Source organism: Acomys russatus, chromosome 28 (genome assembly GCF_903995435.1).
Source record: "Acomys russatus chromosome 28, mAcoRus1.1, whole genome shotgun sequence".
NCBI classification, from domain to species: domain Eukaryota; kingdom Metazoa; phylum Chordata; class Mammalia; order Rodentia; family Muridae; genus Acomys; species Acomys russatus.
Window position 1 is genome coordinate 904931 of NC_067164.1, and position 19891 is coordinate 924821.

The following is a 19891-nucleotide window of genomic DNA, read 5'->3' on the forward strand; positions in this document are numbered from 1 at the left end:
ACCCTAAATTGAATTTCTCAACAATAATTGCTTAATTTTTAATATTTAAATTTAAATGTTTGAAAAAATACAGTCAACTAAATAATGCATTCAATGTTGCTAGGTCTCCGGCAAGAGTATGCAGCCACCACCTCTCGACGCAGTTCTGGCTCATCATGCAATTCTACAAGGCGAGGCACTTTTAGTGATCAGGAACTGGATGCACAGAGCTTGGATGATGAAGAGGATAGTATGCATCATGCAGTTTACCCTGCCGTTAGCAGGTTTTCTCCATCACCACGGAATTCACCCCGACCGTCTCCTAAGCAGTCACCTCGAAACTCACCTCGTTCACGCTCTCCTGCCCGGGGAATAGAGTATAGCCGAGTGTCCCCACAGCCCATGATTAGCCGTTTGCAGCAGCCTCGCCTTTCCCTCCAAGGCCATCCCACAGATTTACAGACAAGCAATGTCAAAAATGAAGGTAAAGCAGCAGAACTTTGGGAAAAGATGTCCATACTTTTAGTGTAAAAAGAGTGCATTTTCCACAATGTTTTTATTTCAAGTATGTAGTTCATGTTTACTGTTTATTAATGCAAACATGAGAGAAAGTAAATTTAACTTTTTGAAACTAAATATCTGTTAGTTACTAATGTGATTCCTAAGCCCAACTCAAGGGCTAACTGGGCATGGGAATCTTAAGGGGTTTGCTTTGTTTGACTCGTGGAGTGGCCTTTTTTGTCTAGATTCAATTATATAATTTATAGTGTCTTTAAGCATGCTGTTATTTCATCTATTCGTAATCTCTGGGTTTGTTTTTTATCATTTCCTTTTACTTCTACATATACAAAAAGAAATGTTCAAATATATTATTTTACTTTAAATTATACTTAATATTTTAGTATCTGTCTGAAAGAATGGTTTGATGATGGTGATGATAATGATGATGATGATGATTTTAATCCCATGGTTGTAGAAAAACTTAGACGCAGTCTTCCAAACCTCTCCCGAACATCGAACACGCAGGTTGACTCAGTGAAAAGCAGCAGAAGTGACTCTAATTTTCAAGTGCCAAATGGAGGAATACCTCGAATGCAGCCTCAGGCTTCAGCCAGTAAGTACCTCTCTTACACTTGGAAGTGTCATTCAGGAACAGAAAATGAAAATTATAGAAATTGATTTTGTGCTGATTCGGGTTTAATTATATTATTAAACCATTGCCACAATATGACACTGCATGTCCAGCAAGATGGCTCAGATGGTAAAGGCAGCTGTTGGTAGCCTGGCAACCTGCGTTAGAGACCTTGAACTCATATGGTAGAAGAAAACTAATGTCTAACGTCTACACCTGCATCATGGTGTGTGCACTGCTCCCCTAAGAACTCAAAGAAATCTTCCTGCCTTTGCCCCCTTCATGACGGGATTAAAGATGTGTGTCACCACTCCCAATTAAGATCATTATTTTTAATATGTAATGCTGTATAATTTAAGGCTCTTAAGGAATATATATGTTGTGCTACCATAGAAATGCCTGTACTTATTTAACATAATTCTTTTTTTAACATAATTCTTGTCACAAAATAAAAAGTCAAACATTTATTACAAATAAAAACTGAATTAAAAATATTTATTTATTTATCTTTAATAAATATGTTTTCTTTAAAAATCTCCCCTTTGAGACTTTCTAGAACTGGAGGTATAGCTCAGTGGTAGGTAATACTTGGTGAGTGTTCATGAGGGCCTGAATTTTATCCCAATGCCACAGAAGTAAAACAAAGTTAAAGTTTATTATTACATATTTTAGGCCATATCATAATAAAAGTAATTGGTTGTTCAATAATAATACAGTCTATTAAATCTATAGCAAAGCTGAACTTGCGGCTTTTCTTTGCAAAACAAAGTATTTTATAAGGATTTGTATAATCTCACTTAATATCTGTATCTGTTCATGGGAAGTTTTTCTTTTTAATATGATTAATCTCTATGTCTGCCAGGGATGTATGTGTAAACAGTGTAGTGCTTATCAGTGTAGATGTCCGATTAATCCATATTTCTAATTTGACTTGTAATATAGATTAAAATTTGAGGTAATATATTACCAAAACCATCACTTTTTAACAATTAATCAACATCTTTTCATTTAAATTGCTTTGGGATAAATTATTGGGTTAAGTCTGAACTAAAAATAGAGTAAATGAAGTTGAGTCCTGGTATGGTAGTTCATGCCCTTAGCCCCAGCTCTCAAGTGGCAAAGTAGGCAGATCTCAGTCAGTTCAAAGCCAGCCTGCTCTATATAGTGAGACCTGGATACAAGATGACTATAATCTTTATTTTTGGTGACTGGATGAATACTAACCCATGAATATGACAGGTCTTCATGAAGTAATTTTTTTAAATCTTTATTCATAATAAATGTTTGTCTTTATTTTTGACTGGAAGTATTGTGACAAGACATTTCTACTCAAGCATGACATAGGTTCCTTGAAAGATTTAAATTGCTCAGTATTTTACATTTAAAAATGATTAGATTTGGGGGAGGACATAGCATTGGAAGCTAAAACGTAGCTCCCAAGCAAGTCTTTCATAGAGCATTAACAAAAGCAGTAATGACCACACAGAAGTAATAGCTGTCACAGTGTAACCATGGAATTCTAAACAAATAAAATGAATATTCCAGCAAATATCAGACACAGTGTATTGCATACAGGGATGTGGTTTGAAACATTTGCTGCTTACCAACTAAGGTAGGCATGAGTATATAATCAAAGCAATTGAGGAGGGTGTGGAGAGATGGTTTTCAATTAAGAGCACTGGGTACTCTTCCAGAGGATGAGTTAAATTCCCAGCATCCGCATGACTGCTCACAGCCATGTGTAGCTCCAGTTGCAGAGCATCCAATGAACACCAGAGATACATGTAGCACACAGATGCAGGCAAAACAGCCATACCAAAAAAAAATTTAAGTTAAAAAAAGTCTAAAATGAACTGTTGGAATTACTTCTATGCAATATATAAATAACTTGCCTGTGGTTATACACCTTAATAAGTGGCAGGTTGGTGTCCAGACTGTGTTGATCTAGCTCTAGAATGTGAAGTCCACCATAGAGACTTGTCACGTCCATGGTTTATTACCAAGGTATAAAGATCATACAGAAATACCTCTTTCTCTTTTTTTGCTCTGAGTTTGAGACAATTTAAAGCACTGTGGAAAATTGTTAATCAGCATTTATATACCTTATTCTACTTGGTATCTACTAAAATGTTTTTTGTACAAGATCAACTTAAATTTTATACTCTACATACTGAAGACTTGATACGTAAAAAAAAGCAAAAAAACAACAACAGAATAGATAATCATTGCTATTAGAGACATGAATTCATAAAAGTTTAAAATATATTTAAAAGTAGACTTTGAACTCTATTGTCCCTGAAATAAAGAATGCTACATTTTATGTCTTTAAACTCACGAGTTAATTTGAATATAAAAAATATCTTGTTTCTGGGAGCTTCCCCCTCAAATACTTTCTTTATACCAAACAACAACCTACCATATTAATGTGACATGAAATATGGCTTTAAGGAGTTATAGTCCTCAAAAAATAAATAAATAAATAAATAATAATAAAAAACAAAACAAAACAAAGAGGCCGGGCGGTGGTGGCGCACGCCTTTAATCCCAGCACTCGGGAGGCAGAGGCAGGCAGATCATTGTAAGTTCGAGGCCAGCCTGGTCTACAAAGTTAGTCCAGGACAGGCAAGGCTACACAGAGAAACTTTGTCTCGAAAAACCAAAAAAAAAAGAAAGGAGTTATAGTCCTCACAAGTATTACAGCCTTGCCTTCAGGCATCCCTACACTAAGCTAAGCATTTGTGCTTGGCCTCCAAGATGCCGCTGCGTTAGTATGGATTATTAAGATCTAGACTTTTCAAAATTCTGCATGATCAAGCTCTAGACAGCCGCCTAGATAACAAAACCAGTTCCGCCTAAATTTTCTGCCCTCATCCCCTTATTTTGGACTATTTTAGCCTCTTAAAGCTTTGCGGCAATGAAAGAGCTGACGTACTGAGAACCTAGGACTGAAATAATATATGTTAACAAGTGTTAATAGAAAATGTATATTAAAGTCTTTGATAATTATCTGCTTTCTTTAGCAGTAGAATTGTGATTATACAGTCATGTTTATTTTATTTTTTTAAACTATTTTTAAAGTATATTGAATATAAATTTAGATTTTTGCTTTAAGTTTATATATCATGGTTATCTGTTCTTGAAGTTTTACATATTTTTGATAGATAAAATATATATATATAATTGTGCTTTGTTTGTGTATGTAATTATGTAATATAGTTTTTCTAATTTTACTTTGATATATATTGTCAAAGTAGATATAAAAGTACATGTAAAAGTATAATAGCAATTTTTATGTGTTTTATATAGTAAATTGGTATATTGTCTATAAACTTGAGTTATTAGTCTGACCCATTTTGTTTTAAGTAATTCTTTCTCCAGTTATGAATAGTAAAGCTTTGGTCTCATTTGCTGGTCTGCATGAAGCTAACTTTGCCAGGCTGCTGATTTCTACCCACTGGGCCACTTCTTTGCCTTGTCACTATGCCAGTCACTATTTTTATATGCTTATTTGCTATGGCTGCATTATTGTGGATGTTAGCGTTCAAATATGAGGATTATGACAGTGCTGATATGTTTTCAACTTTCATATGTGTAAAATGTGAGTAACTTAAAAAGTTTAAGAAAACCGGAGCACTTAAGAAACCAGAGCAGTTTTTTGTTTTCCAACGAAAGGGAAAGGTTTGTTAGAGGCAGAGTTTTTCAAAAGGACAATAATTTGTTTTCTAACATTACTAAAGTATGGGTGTAAGTTTAATTTTCAGAAAAATATAGGAATTAATGGCTTATAAGTAAGGAAAAAGAATAGATGACCACCTCAAGACAGTCTAATGGTTTTTTTAATATCCAAAGTTTGATTACTGTTTTATAATGCCTGTGGTATTTTTACATGCATTATAGCATTTGAGCCTCACAAATTCACATTTATTTTTGTAGAAGGTGAATATCTATGTAAGCAAGTGAATTATGCAGGCCCACATATCTAGAGTGTAACACAGCTAAGACCAAACTACTCCGCCCAGCAGCCCCTTCTACTGTCTAGAGACCTTTCCAGCCTAATCCGCATGCATAGGCCTCTTGCAAAACACTCATGGATGGTTCTGCGGAGGCATGATTTAAGAAAATTACATGAGTCTCTACATTTTGTACAGTTGTCAGTCACATGTGTATTGTTCAGTAGAAATGTGATTTATATGTAAGATAGCCTGGGCCTTCGCGTGCCCAAGGATGGTAACCCAGAGCTGCTGTGGAAGCAGAGGAGAGGCGTCAGGCTCAGCATGGAGGCCTGATGCCCTCAGTTCAGTAACACTGGAACCCATATGGCGGAGAGAGAAATGACTGCTGCAAGTTGTCCTCTGACGTACATACCCCATGTCATGCCTTATGCGCTTGCTTGTGCACAAACAGAAATGAGAATAGTATGACTTTTGAACAAATAATGGCTCATAGTTTGCCCACATATGCTCATTGCTTTTCTTTTCTGGTCATTTACATCTGAGCCACCTTCTGTTCTTTAAACACTTGATATTCCCAATCTCAGCATTCCCACTGTTGCTTCTTCCCTGTCTGCAGTGCCTTCTCCAGAGCCCCACATGGCTCCCTCCCACTCTTCAGTTCAGTTGACCTGCGAGCAGATGTCATCTTCAGGGGATCTTTATGGATTGCCCTGTGTGTAACTACACCTCCCGTCTCCTCTTCCTTTCTTACTTCCTTTCCTGCCTAGCATTCATCGCTATAGGGAAGGCTTATATTTTGCTACTTTACTTTCATTTCTCCCTTTCCTAAATAAGAATAAGAAAAGTTCCTACTGAGTCTACTTTACCCAAACAGGGTACCTGGAATACTCCTCTGTTTGAATAAATGAAAATAAGGATGGGTGGACGGGTGGATGGGTGGGTGGATGGGTGGATATGTGAATGACAGAGAACATGTGGACAAATACGTAGCTGGATAACATTTGATAATAGTATCCTATAATTCTGTGGTTATAGCTATATTTCCCAAGTATAGAGAAGTTTTTGCTTGTTTCCCTGATCATGTTTGTGTTACATTGGCATCAAACACTATGTTGCTGCAGTAAGGTTTAGAGTGCTGTAAACTTAGAAATTAGGTACATATTCCTGTTTTAAAAGTTGTCTCAGTAAGGACATAGTGCTTTGCTTTGACAAAGAGTCCCCCCTGTTCTCTGTAATGATGCATCCAGTATCCCGTTACCACCCGAAGGTCTTTTTTTATGCCCTACATAGACAGACTTGTAGGGATAGAACCTTGGTGTTTCTGTCGTTTCTATTTTATTCTTTTGGACATAGTTCCTAAAAGTGTAAAAAGTCTATTTTTCTGACCAGTAGAATGGCAGTTTAGAGCTACTTCACTAGGTGACTGGACTGGGACTGATTGGAAACCACTGGAGCAGAGTGACTCTGTATTGCAGTAGTTGGCGCTCCTTAACTCTGAGAAGCTCTGGGCTGTCTTATGTGCAGTCTTCATTAATGACATCACAAAGCAAACGTCCTGACTTGTCAGTGTGTACACACACACACACACACACAGACCAGATGTATTACTACCAGACCTGAGGTACAAATTAGTTGGATTTTACAGCAAGATAACATTGAACACGTGAAAGCAGCCAGATTGTGATAGGACTTGTCTGGTTCTGAGTTTTCTTCTCCTTTTTGAGAATGGAAATTACTGTTTGATTTTGGAGCAATTCATCTGCCAATAATTGCTTGCCAAAATGTGCTTTTTTCCCCCTTTTCTTTCTTTTTATTTTTTTCTGCATCGAACAGGTGCTGTGTTCACTTCTTATTGTGTGCTTGTGTTCATCACTTTTATCCTTGTATTGTATTCTTTGCATCTGTAGCATGTTTGCTGGTGGCTTGTTTTCTCTTTGATATTCCAGCCAATTGACATATTAGAGGGTTTTTTTTAACCTACAAAAAAAACCTAGTTCTAAAAATATGCAATGGCACTAAGATTTCTGCCCCCTTTCTTTTGCAACTTAATGCACGAAGCATCACTTAAAAATTCCTGCGCTTCTAGAACTCTAACGTTTTGTCTCATGGTTTCTGTTCCTTGATGAGTTTTAAATAAATCTCTTTTAAGTGTTCAGGTTTGCAGAAGGTGTAGCCTTCACCTTGTACTTCCCAGCAAATATTACACTTCCTTGTTTTTCAACAGCTTCTCAAAGGCTGAAAAGTTTGCCTCGTTCTTCCCTCAAAGCCAAACAGTTGCTTCCACCTTCATCTACAAAAAGAGGTAACTACAGCCTCTTCTTGAGTTTGAATTTCAGCAAGTAGTGTAAATAAACCTTGCACCTTCTGGATTTCTGAGTCAGTGGTGCCTGTAGGGCACATTTCAAGTTGTTTTTTTGTTTTTTGTTTTTTTTCCTTAATAAAATAATGCAGATTAATTCCCTGTTGTATGGATAATTCCAGAAGAAACCTATTTTCTTCAGAGGTATGTATTGTATCATTCTGAAAGGATTAAATGATAGTTTATCATTTTCCCTACTAATCTAAAACTAAAGATTATTGTTTTAAATTAATGAGAATTAGACAAATAGGTACTATAAATGTCACATTCTATCTATTAGTATTTCTTCTCCAGTACTGGTCTTTGGGTTTACTTATGTGCAGCATAAGGTGCAACACTTTTGCAGTAGATGCTGACTGAAGTTAAGACGCAAGTCCTATGTTCAGTGACTACATTTGAAAGACTTGCCATACAGTGGTAGCTTTTGTAAGAACTAAGTGCTGAAGAAATATATGAAAGTTGGGTGCTAAAACTAGATAATATTGGTTCCAAAAGACAGGGTATGTTGGTAGGTGAAAGACAAAAGAATTGAGAGAAACAGTGGCATAGGCTAGAGTAGCAATTCTGAGAATGAGCAGGTGCCTCAGAGAGAAGAGACAGAACAAACACATGCAATGACAGGGGAATCTGCCCTATGAGAGTAAGAAAAGCCTGAGGAAAGAGAAATTTTGATGCTTAATTTATTTAAGGAGGGAGAAAGATGTGGTTAGTATGATTGCAAAACACTATATACTTTTTTTTTTTTTTTTTTTTTTTTTTTTTTTTTTGAGACAAGGTCTCTCTGTGTAGTCTTGGCTGTCCTCGAACTAGCTCTGTAGACCAGGCTGGCCTCAGACTCAAAAAAATCCACATGCCTCTGCCTCCCAGGAGCTGAGATTACAGATGTGGCTACTGCCTAGCTGATTAAAAATAGATATCATATATTCTCCCTCATATGTAAGTCCTAGCCTTTTTTTCTAAAGATTTATTTACTTATGTATATAAGTGCTTTGTCTGCATTTATGCCTGCACACTAGACTAGGAGGGCACTGAATCATGAGCTTCCGTCCTGCTCTTAGCCGCTGAGCCATCTGCAGCTCATTTAGCCATCCCTCCAGCCCTTACACTTTTTAACAGGCTTACGTGTGTTCACAGTGATTTAGTTTGTGAATGTAATTTGTTTTCAAGAATATGCTCTGTAGGAAAGAGGGGGGAGACAAACAGTAGCATAGGGTGCGTGCTTATGTACTAAATGCTAGATACTCAGGAATATCACACTGCTTAGGGCTTGTTCTTTAGAATGAGGAGGAGATGGTTTGGTGTTTATAGAAAGGGATCTTATTATCTGAAATTTTACAAGAAAGGAAGTAAAGCATAACTGCTTACATCATGTTAACATAAACACAACTAGATTTAACCACAATTACAATATAATTTTATTGGCAGAAGAGGAGCGCATAGGAGGTTGAACAAGAAAGTTAGATGACATTTAAGCTCTTAGAAAGCCAGTAGATGAAATCTAAAACTGATGGCTAGAGACAGCACTTGGCTGGTTAGTCTTCCGAAAGACCTGAGCTCGGTTCCCAGGCCCCAGCGTCCATTCAGGCGGCTCACAACCACCTGTAACTCCAAACTCTGGAGACCCAGTACAGTCTTCTGGTGTCCACAGGGGCGCACACACACACAGTAAGTTAAAAAAGAAACCTTTTATAAGAATGAAAACTGTTGGCTCAAACCAATGAAACACACATATTACTGGAAGTACATATGAAAAGGGAGACTAAATAGATTGGGACCAAGCATCTCCTTGCTTACTGAAGTGCTGTTTATAAGAGCTAAAATTTGAAATTAGCCTGAGCATCCTCAGTGAATGCTTGGATATTTGAATATGTCAGAATAAGGCCACAATGAGATGCTTTGTGACAATATGGATGGACCTTAAGACTCAAAACTACCTTATAGTAGAAAGTAGAATAGGATATCAGAGATGGAAGAGTTGAAGGAAAGAAGTGAGGGGGTTGCCAGAGGTACAACGTTACAACGGAAAAAATAAGTTGTACTCTTTATAATAGGATGAAATCTAATACACACTTCAAAAGTATTTCTTTTGTGTGATTTTACATTCTTACTTAAGGATTTAATCTTGTGCTTATTACTTTTAGAGACCATTCCTTTTGACCAAATTTCTAAAGGGGTTACATTATTTTTGTGAGGCCAAGCTCTCAAACTGCAACCTACCTACTCCAACAATTTCTAGTCTTTTGGGTACTGGAATTCCTGTATCTCTACATGCCTTTACCTGGTAAAGGAGGAGTCTGTGTGTGTTCTGTGGGGGTTTCTTGTTTTGTTTTCATCTTACTTAGTAATCCAGGCTCTCATATGTTGTGGTGGTGTGTCATGGGAGTTGTTACGTGTAACTTGAGCACTTGGAAGGTGGAGGCAGAAGGATGTATGTTCAAGGCCAGCTTGAATATGTAGTGAGATCTTGTCTCAAACTAGGGGCTGGGATGTAACTCGGTAAAGCACATGCCTAGCGTGCCCAAGGTTGTGGGTTCGGTCCCTGTCATTGTAAAATAAATACTGATTCAGTTGCTGATGATTGTGAATTGGAGACTGCACTGCCTCCAGGGTCTGACGCCAATGCCCACTGTAGCCACTTTATTTTACGTGCTGACCATCAGTGATAAAATTCCTGCTGCCGTTTCTCACAGCTTCAATCAGAGTGAGTTGGCACATGGCATTATTTCATTTCTTCCTAAAAGTGCCCTCTAACAGTTCTTTCAGTGGAACTAACAACAAATTCCCTCTTTTTTTTTTTTTTTTTCCCGATTATTGTTGGTGTTGCTTTGGTTTGGGGGGGGTTGATTCATTTTTGCTGTTCTTAAACATCTTTATTTGAGTTTAAAATTATTTGTATGAACGTAGAACAGCCTTTTAACTTACCTACTTATTATGTGTGTGTGCACACCTGTGTGTTTATGAGCACTCATGCATGTAGGTGTCTGTGGAGGACATTATATCCTCTGGAACTGGAGCACTTGTGAGATGCCTAGCATTGGTGCTGAGAACCAACCTGGATTCATTGCAAGAGCAGTAGACATTCTTAACTGCTGAGCCGTCTCGCTAGCCTCTTGGGCAGGCATTTTTAATGATGTTATTCTATTAGTTTTACATCATTTCTGTTGAGAAGTCTGATATTTTAACCACTCTTCCCTCTTCCTCAAGATTGATTTATGTTTATCTGTACACATGTTTGCCTTTATGTATGTCTGTGCACCATGTACACATGTGTGTTTCCCTTGGAGTCCAGTCTAGAAGAGGATGCTGGATCCTTTGGGACTAGAGAGCTTTGGGTTACCATGTGGTGCTGGGAATCAAACCCTTGTCCTTCGGAAGAGCAGCCAGTGTTCTTACCCAGAGAGCCATCTCTCCAGCCCTTCTCTTTTTAAAGTTTTATCTTATGTATATGGATGTTTTGCCTACCTGTATGTATGTACACTACATGCATACCTGGTACCTGTGCAAGCCAGAAGAGGGTTCTGGATCCGTTGGAATTGAGGTTAAACACAGTTGTAAACTGCCATGTTGGGCCTGGGAACTGAACTCCAAATGTTCTTAGCCATTGAGTCATCCCCTTAGTGACAGAGTGACAGAGAAAGTGGGAGTGGATCCATATGGGAGTGGAGGTGGGGAGGAGCTGGGAGGTACAAAGGAGGGAAAAGCGTAATAAGGATATATTATGTGAGAAGAGAATAAAAGAGGAAAAGGTTATTTGTTGGTTCTCAGAAATCTGGCTGTGACGTTCCTAGTGCAGAGTTCTTGCTTCACCCTGCTCCTCCTCCGTAGGGAGTGTGAGGTTTTTTGTTTGATTGGCTTTTTCTACTTATGTCTTTTTTATTTTATGTTATTATTTATGTGTATGTGTGCATGAATGCATTGTGCACATGCTCATGCGTGTGCCACAGTATGAGTGTGGAAGCAGAGGAAGCTTTGGGAAGTCAGTTTTCTCCTTCAACTCTGGGTTGCAGGGACCAAACAGGTTGTCAGGCTTAGATAGTTGCCCTGGCACCAGCCCTGTAAGTGAGTTCATGGCTTTATCCCATCGCCTTGCTCACCATACCGTCTCTCCCCAATTCTGGGACTCAGTGCATATATTAAAAGATATTAATACCGGCCGTGGTCCATTGAGGCCTCTGCCCTTTTATGTGTCTTCTTTCTGCTCTGTGCTTTGGGTTTATCGTTCTTAGTGTCACACTGCCTCTTCCCCAGCATCTACGCTGCGGTAATCCCATAACACAGTTTAGCACATTGGTTCTAAGTTCGTCATCTTTAAAAAGCTCCATATGGATTTCCTGAAAGCATCCCTCTCCTCGTTACATTTCAGCGTGTGTCCGTGAGCCTGGGTCCCTCTGGACTAAGTGCTTCCTGGCTTTCCTTGTTTCCTTGCTCCACCGTTAAATATTGTTAAATATTGTTGGGCTTTATCATGTCAAATCAATGTAAGCCTATATAGTATAATATTTTCTCAGAGACCAGATAATAACTCTTTTAGGTTTGTGGCCATATGGTCTTTATCACAACTTCTCAACCACATGCTATAACTTGAAAGCAGCCATGGTTTCTGTGTAAATGAATGGGTATGTTCTGATGTAATCTTATTACACACAGTGGAGTTGCCCACATAGATGGTAACTTGTGGACACATCTATTCAGAAGTTTGTTTTATAAGCTTTGTTAGAGCAAATTTCGGGTATCTTTTTTTCCCTTGTTCCTTTCCTGCCTCCCAGTTAAGGCTCGATCCTTTTAGAGTACCTCCTGGATGCTCTGACATCTCCTGGGTTTGGCAAGGGCTCTCCAGTAGCCGATCTGTGTGACCTTTGCCAGCTGTTCAGTTCACAGGGCTGCAGTCATTTGTCTGCAAGCAGGACTTCCCTCTGTGTATACTCAAGTTTGATCTGCCTGAGACCCCCTCTCTGATCTACAGTCCAGTGTGTTCAGAGCAGCAGCAAGAGTCCACAGGGCTTCAGAACTGATTCATTCACAGCAGACTCTTAGACCCAGCATTCTGAGCATTCTTCCTGCAGAAATCACTGTGCTCAATGGCTGAGTACTTCTTAAATGTTTCGTGAGCTCATCCAGTCTTAGGAGTCTAGTAGCAGGCTGATCTCTCAGCCCTCCTTAATAAGCTGGGTTTCCGGCTGGCCTCTCTGGTTCTTCATCTTAGAGCCTCCAGTCAGTGTTGGCAGGGAGGGTGTGGCAGAGCAGAGTAGCTGGCATTGTGGGGCCACAAGCAGAGAGAGAAAGTGCTTGTGTTAGCTAGCTCCCTCCCCCTTTTATTCCACCAGCGGGTCCTCATTGTGTCCTGTTGCCCCCACACACATGCGCATTCAGAGCTGTCTCCTGGCCTTATTTGATCGTCTGTGGAAACACTCTGACACACACTAGCAGTCTGCTTCACTAACCTAAGCACATCAATCCAATGAGACTGATCATCAGAATTAACCACATCTTTCCTCTCCTCCATTTCTAAGTAGAGCTTACGGTGCCTCTGTCCTGTGGATGGACTGACAGAAGTGGAGAAAACAAAAAGTGTACAACAACCCACTACTGTGGCCCAAGCGTTCTCTCTATTTGGACCCTCCTAAAACTAAGGGAAGTGTCTGAGAACAGTTAGCTTTCTGCCTATGGTCCACATACCCCTCTACCCTACTGTATCACCAAGGTTCTATATTTGATAAAGCATATTCAGGTTATAGTTGAATTATGCATTGTTGTACATGGCCCTCTGAGGAAACTAAAACCCTTTCAGAGATGTGTTCAAACACGAAGAAGCAGAAAATGGTCAGCGTATACCCCAAGAGATCTTAACTTATCTCAAAATGGCCTATTACAATAGTAAAATGTGTTTGAGTCCTGTCTTCACTTAGAAAGCAATGCAGATTGTACACTTCGCATTATGTATCTGGCATTTGTTTTAATAGACTTGACATCCTATGACTTTATAGATCTTTTGATGTGCTCCTGGATTGCACACACATGTATGTCGGAACAACTTTCAGGAGTTATTTCTCTCCTTTTGCCAGGGGTTCCAGGGAATCAATTAAGATTGCTGCATATGTAAGGCAAGCACCATCACCCACTCAGCCATATTTTAAAATAATAGTAACTGTTAATTCTTGATTTCTAGTTACCCTATGCTGTGTGGCTTTGAGGCTCTAGTCATTAGATTTCTGTTCACATGGATACCCAACATATCTTTTACCTCTAGAATGCTCTCATGTGGCCCTATTTATTTGCTACAGTGAGACACAATCCTATGGTGACTAGCTATTTATTATTGCATTGCGTGTGCACACGCACATGGAAGCATTGGTGTGGTGGGGGTATGTTCCATGCCACAATATGTATGGAGGTCAGAGGACAACTTTGTCAGTTCCTACTTTATGTGGGTCCTTCGGATTGAACTTGGACTTCTATGTATATGTGGCAAGCCTTTAACCACCGAGCCATCTTGCTGGTCCCTGTGGTGCTGTGCCCCACCTGCCTTTCTGTTGTGTGATCCAAGTTAATGTTAGTTAAGGTACCTTTTTCATTTTTGGTTTTGGTTTTTTTCGAGACAGGGTCTCTCTTTGTAGCCTTGGCTGTCCTGGACTCACTTTTGTAGACCAGGCTGGCCTTGAACTCACAAGTGCTGGGATTAAAGGCATGCACCACCACGCCTGGCCTAAGGCACTTTTTTCAAGGACAGTTGAAATAAGGGGGTATCCTTTTTCTTATTAGACCAGAAAAGTTCTTTATTTGAGGCTCAGCATATAGATATTTTAGTGTTTAGTCATCATGGGTAACAAACAGTGGTTTCACTGTTAGTGGGTGGCCTCTGAAAACAATGGTTTCTCCTTTGCTGTTCTGTATGCAGTACCTTCTCCAGGCAAGTTCCGCTCCCCTGCAGCACCATCTCCATTGGCTCTTCGTCAACCAGTGAAAGCATTTAGTAACCATGGCTCTGGTTCTGGTAGCCAAGAAACTACACAGTTCACACAAACCACCTCCTCGCCTGGGCCTCCCGTGGTGCAGAACACAGTCCCAGCAAACCCGTCCAGCAATATCAACAGCGCCACTCTAACCAGACCTGCAGGGACAACCGCGATGAGGAGTGGCCTGCCCCGGCCGAGCGCCCCTTCTGCAGGGGGCATACCAGTGCCTCGTAGCAAGCTTGCACAGCCTGTTCGCAGGTAAGTGTGCTCAGCACATTTGAGCCTGGGAGAGTGGGTGACCGCACTCAGTCATGTCTCTGCATTCCTGAGTGTGCAGAGCCATCGTGGGTGCCGCTGCGCTAGTGCAGTTAAGTAAGGCATTGCCTCCTTTTGAGAAGTAGTCATTTGGGTATTGTGCCACCTTGGTTCAGACTCAACTTGTTCAAATGCCCAACATGATGAAGTAAGCGTCTCAGGAGACTCCCAGGACAAGGTTGGTAAAGACACTTCAGTCAGTTGTGACACTTGTTCATTTTGAGATCAATCATAAAAATAATAAAAGCATAAGGGGAGTTCTGTCTGTGTTCCCTGAGTAGACGTGTGTTTTTAATTGCTACAACTCAGTTACCTATGGAGCTGTTATAAATGTAGAGATCCACCCCCTACCGCAGAGATTCTGAGCCACGTTTACAGATTTTGGTAGGAGAATGCAATGGTTTTGTGTTGTGCTAAATAACTTCTTACCTTGTCTAATTGTCATGGTAATAAGTACTCCTATTTTTTAGATGAATATTTTGAAATTTAGTGAAATTGATTTTCCTGAGTACATGCAAGTAAGGCTGTCAGTCACAAGTTTGTCTGACTTCAAAACCCTTTCTTTACGCAGCGCCCCATACTGCCTGCCACTCTGGTGGTGATAACCTACGCCTGCATTGTCACAGTCATCGCCACACAATAGATTGGTTGTTTGTGTGTTAGGGACTTTCTTTCCTCTTGTTGTAATTCCACAGCCACATTAACAGAAAGGGATTAGGGGCTAACATGTGAGAGATGTGAGGCTGCTGAGCTAGGAGAGCCTGATCTAAGAGTTTAGAGCTGTGGCCTTGGTGCTTCCTGAAGTAGCCCTCATGTGACTCTGCCACCTGAAAAATAATGAAGACATATGTAACAAATTGTATGGTTGTATTTTGTACAGATATAAAAATCATAAAATTCCTTTTTTTTTTTTTTTCAGATCATTGCCAGCTCCTAAGACCTATGGTAGCATGAAAGATGACAGTTGGAAAGATGGCTGCTACTGACCAGCAGAGACGAGGATGCAGAGGTCCACAGCTTCATGGATACCCCTCACCGAGCTGAAACCAACTTTTATATGCAGAATCTTCAGATGATACTCTTGGGGGTTATAAACTCCAGCCTCTCTGTCTTAACTAGCACAAACTTGACAGAGACAGCGAAGCAGCACTTTAGTACCACGTGACATCAGTTATGTTTGGTGATCATGCAATCGCTCCACGGAGTCACTCTTAGTTTTGTTCACTAGAAACACGGTTCATGTTTTGTTGACAGAGGCCAATATCTGGGCAAATACCTAATGGATGCCAAAGAGAAATGCCCATTTGTAAAGAGAGAACCTTTCTACATGGGAAGATGGGGAATTCAGGCTATCCAAAACCTCAACCTACTTTACTGTACAAGTAGTATCAATAAATATTGTGTTAAGAAGAACTAATATTCTGACTAATTAAATTGTTGTATTAGTCCTTCAGGATACAGTAATTATAAAGATTGGGAGGAAGGAAGGAAGAACCTCAGCTAAAGAGCTAAAACATGCTACCTGTGTGGGAGAAAGTTTTGTAAGTTGCTTTTGCAACTTGGGAAAATTATCATTCTTTTAAATCTTATGTTTTAGAGATAGCTCACATATAGCCACGTCCAGATGGTATCACAGGGCACGCCTTGCATCAACATCCCAGACTCGCGTGTGCTTGTTTTGATTGCCAAAAGGGCTTACTATCAGTTACACAATCCTTCTAAACTGTATGTTCCTGGCTCAGGAAAGATGGCCTTTGCTATTGAAGCCAGCTTACTCACTTGCTGTTTTCTGTCACAGAACTAAACCATTACCAGGTTCCTTTGATGTAAAGAACAGTTACATGTATCTTTGTTCTTGATAAAATAACACCTCAGAACTTACAACCTGGAATAAAACCATACCGCAAGAGGAAGGGAAATCTATGCACCTAACTACAAAAATCTCTGGTGATGACAGTTGTGTTGTTGCTCTTACATGGCATAACGGTCTGTTATGTGGTAGTCAGTCCACTTGAAACTGAATAACTGTATGAAGTACCTTTTTAAAATACTGTCCCTTTTGACTTAAGATTCTGCCTTACATCAATGTTTGCATTGTTTGCTATCAAACCATCTGACTATAATTTGCTAAGTATTTGCTTTCAAATGGCATATGTGTATATATATTCCCTTGAAATCAGCTGTTTAGGTTTTATTGGATTATTACCAAACTATAATTCCAGCTGACTTCTCAGTTTTGATAATGAGGTCTATTTTTTTTTTCAATACTTAATCCAGACTGTTACTGGCATTTGAGTCACATAAAGGTGGAGGGATTTGAACTCATTTCCTGTAAGTAGAGGATGTTCTGTGAGTTGGAAGTAGAGATGCAGAGAGAGAGAGGAAAAGCTTCCTGCTCAGGAAAGCATCAAGTTGATGACAGAGACCCAGTCTGCCATGACTGACCATGCTGGACCAGCAGGGAGACATTGGAAATCAGCAAGCTAGCACAAGCAGCCCCAGTGCTGGGCACTGTGGTGTAGCAGGGGAGATACTGTGTCCTTGCAGCTGAAGGGTGAGAGGGAAAGGAATAGGTCACAGTTGTCCATAATGATAAACTAAAAACTGTTGCTTTTCCAAGGAAGGTAACACGTGTGCATTGGTGGGGAGTGTCTCGTGTCCATGTAGCAAAGAAGTAGCAGCTGTCTCTGTGGAGTCACATGTGCACACAGCAAACAGGTCCTGTTCAGTGTAAAAGTTCAAAAAAAAATAAATGCTGCAATTTAATAATTTAAAGGAACTTTAATGAACCATCTATTACATTTTTTTAAGTTAGATAATCAGTTTCAAAAGGAATATTCAGGTTATTTAACGTTGTTTTTAAATGGCTGCATCAGAAAAAAATACCTTTTTTTTTTTTTTTTTTTTTTTTTTTTTTTTTAATTAAACTATTTCATCACTTGTTTAAAAATGTATTTTGGATCTGGGTTTGGTGACATTAATTTACTTGCTGCTGTACTACCACAGACTCTTGGCTTTCAGTTTCCTAAAGAGAAAAATTGCCTTTTTACTAGAAAAAGCCTTTGTGTATTACCAGTTTTTCTGTTTGGGAAAACCCTAAGGATTTACTGTGGTTAGTCGTACAGAAGAAATGTGGATTTGATAAACTAGTGCCTATGATTTTAACTTATGTTTGATATATAGTAGTACGGGGTTATGAATGTTGATTATTTTGTGCCAACAGCCCAGAATTGTCACTTATATGTCAGCAGAAACTATGACCTCTGCTTCCAAAGTTATTTAATTTTCTCAGTGTTTGGATGTTATTTTTTGTAAGTGTGTTAATAAAAGTGTAAAGAATTGGAAAAATATAAATATTCTTAACTCAAGCATTTGCTGGATCATTTTTCTACAAAACTTGTTTGTATAGTATAAACCTCTGTGAAGAGTTGACTCTTCTTGGTTTTCATACCCTGGGAATCACATTTTGTAAAACTGGGGACCATTCATAATTGTCAGAGACTTTTTTAAATTATCTCAGAACATCACTTTTATAATATATATATATAAAGTTTTTTTGAAAGTAAAGAAAATTAAATACATATGTGGCCCCAGATGTTTGTATAACTCTAGGATGGTCTAGACTATGTATGTTTAAACTGACTTAATTCGCTGTACAGGTGTCCAGTTTCGACAGTATGATGCATGGTCCTTTTAGATCACATGAAGTTTGATTTGCAGACATTTCTATAGCCGAACTTGTAATATGTGGTTACCTCCTTAATAAACAGCCTGACCATAATGTTTATTATTAAATCTATATTCATTTTCCAAGTGTTTTATTAGTTTCTGGATATGGGAAGATCTCTTCTCTCCCCCAACCCCATTACCTACAGTTGGTCTTAATAAATTTCTCAGTTGTTTTTTTAACACACAGACTCACTCTTACTGTCCTTTCTGATCCTGACTAGGATTCTGGCTTGAGTCTCTCTCCTTGTTTCATATTTGAATCATTTGGAATGATGGCAGTTTACTTCACATTTGGTTTTCTCCTGGAGCGTTTTCATCTGCTCTGAGTTGATATGTAGCTAGAAGTATCAATAAAACAAACAGGAGCAGTCCCCCAAAGGTTTCCGGTAGGCAGTCCCCATGCGTTTTAAGTCACATGCTTATTTTAGCTGATGGTGTGGCTCTTTCTCGCATGGAAGAACCAAGACTCGTGCTCAGCGATCAGTTCAACTTGTTTGATAGGAGATGCTTGCATCTGTATTAGTTTGTCTTACTGATAACACAGAAAAGTGACACCCACCTTGGAATTCTTCCCCCAAGACAGCTGAAGACTTTAAGAACCACTTGAAATAATTGTCAGTATACTCAGTTAAGAATGAGAAGTCTGTCTAAGCCATGTATGTCTCCAATAAGAAGACCTATATGGAGGCTCTTCCGAAACAATTAGTGTATGAGTCTCTGTTTGGGAGAAGAATATAGCATATCTGCCCTCCGAGTACTGAAGCCAAAGAACTGTGAGTACAGGGCCATCTGGACAACAGACAGTGATGCTGTCTCCCCCCCCCCCACCCCCCCCAAATGGCAGAATGAATGCTAGAGAAGACAACATAGTAGGAAGGAGTGCTGCTGCTGTATTTGGAATAGTCCTAAGTAGAAAACCTAGGTGGGCTAAGTAAGACAGGCTTTGCTCACGGCCATATCCACTACAAGTTACTTAAAACTATGTGAACTGGCCAGCCGGGCGTGGTGGCGCACGCCTTTAATCCCAGCACTCGGGAGGCAGAGGCAGGCGGATCGCTGTGAGTTCGAGGCCAGCCTGGTCTACAAAGCAAGTCCAGGACAGCCAAGGCTACACAGAGAAACCCTGTCTCGAAAAACCAAAAAAAAAACAAAAAACAAAAAACTGTGAACTGCATCTGAGTTCAAACCAGTCCTCATCCACTTTAGGTCACATTAGGAAATATTGGTCAACATGTATCAAATTACAGATAAGGGCGCCTAAGTTCCGCCTGGAGCACACATCAACTTAATAATCAACAGGAGTGTACATCTCAATGAACGGCTCTAAATAGTCTCACAAGAAAACCTTATGTTAGCCGGGTGTGGTGGCGCACGCCTTTAAATCCCAGCACTTGGGAGGCAGAGGCAGGCGGATCACTGAGTTCGAGGCCAGCCTGATCTACAAAGCGAGTCTAGGACAGCTAAGGCTACA

The 19891-nt window shown here is 39.6% G+C and overlaps 1 protein-coding gene across 3 annotated transcripts in view; it reads left to right on the forward strand.

Annotated features, from left to right (window-relative positions):
• The window catches only part of Slain2 (SLAIN motif family member 2), a 51373-nt gene extending 34421 nt beyond the window's left edge, over nt 1-16952 (forward strand). Inside the window, exons 5-9 of one of the 3 annotated variants that reach the window (XM_051170489.1) lie at nt 104-463; nt 956-1093; nt 7289-7366; nt 14319-14634; nt 15611-16952. In XM_051170489.1, the coding sequence (XP_051026446.1) occupies nt 104-463; nt 956-1093; nt 7289-7366; nt 14319-14634; nt 15611-15677 (959 nt within the window). In that variant the 3' untranslated portion in view covers nt 15678-16952. Of the gene's footprint in view, nt 1-103; nt 464-955; nt 1094-7284; nt 7367-14318; nt 14635-15610 lie in introns of all 3 variants that reach the window. The other 2 variants (XM_051170488.1, XM_051170490.1) reach the window with 2 other exon arrangements.
• The last annotated feature ends 2939 nt before the right edge of the window (nt 16953-19891 follow it).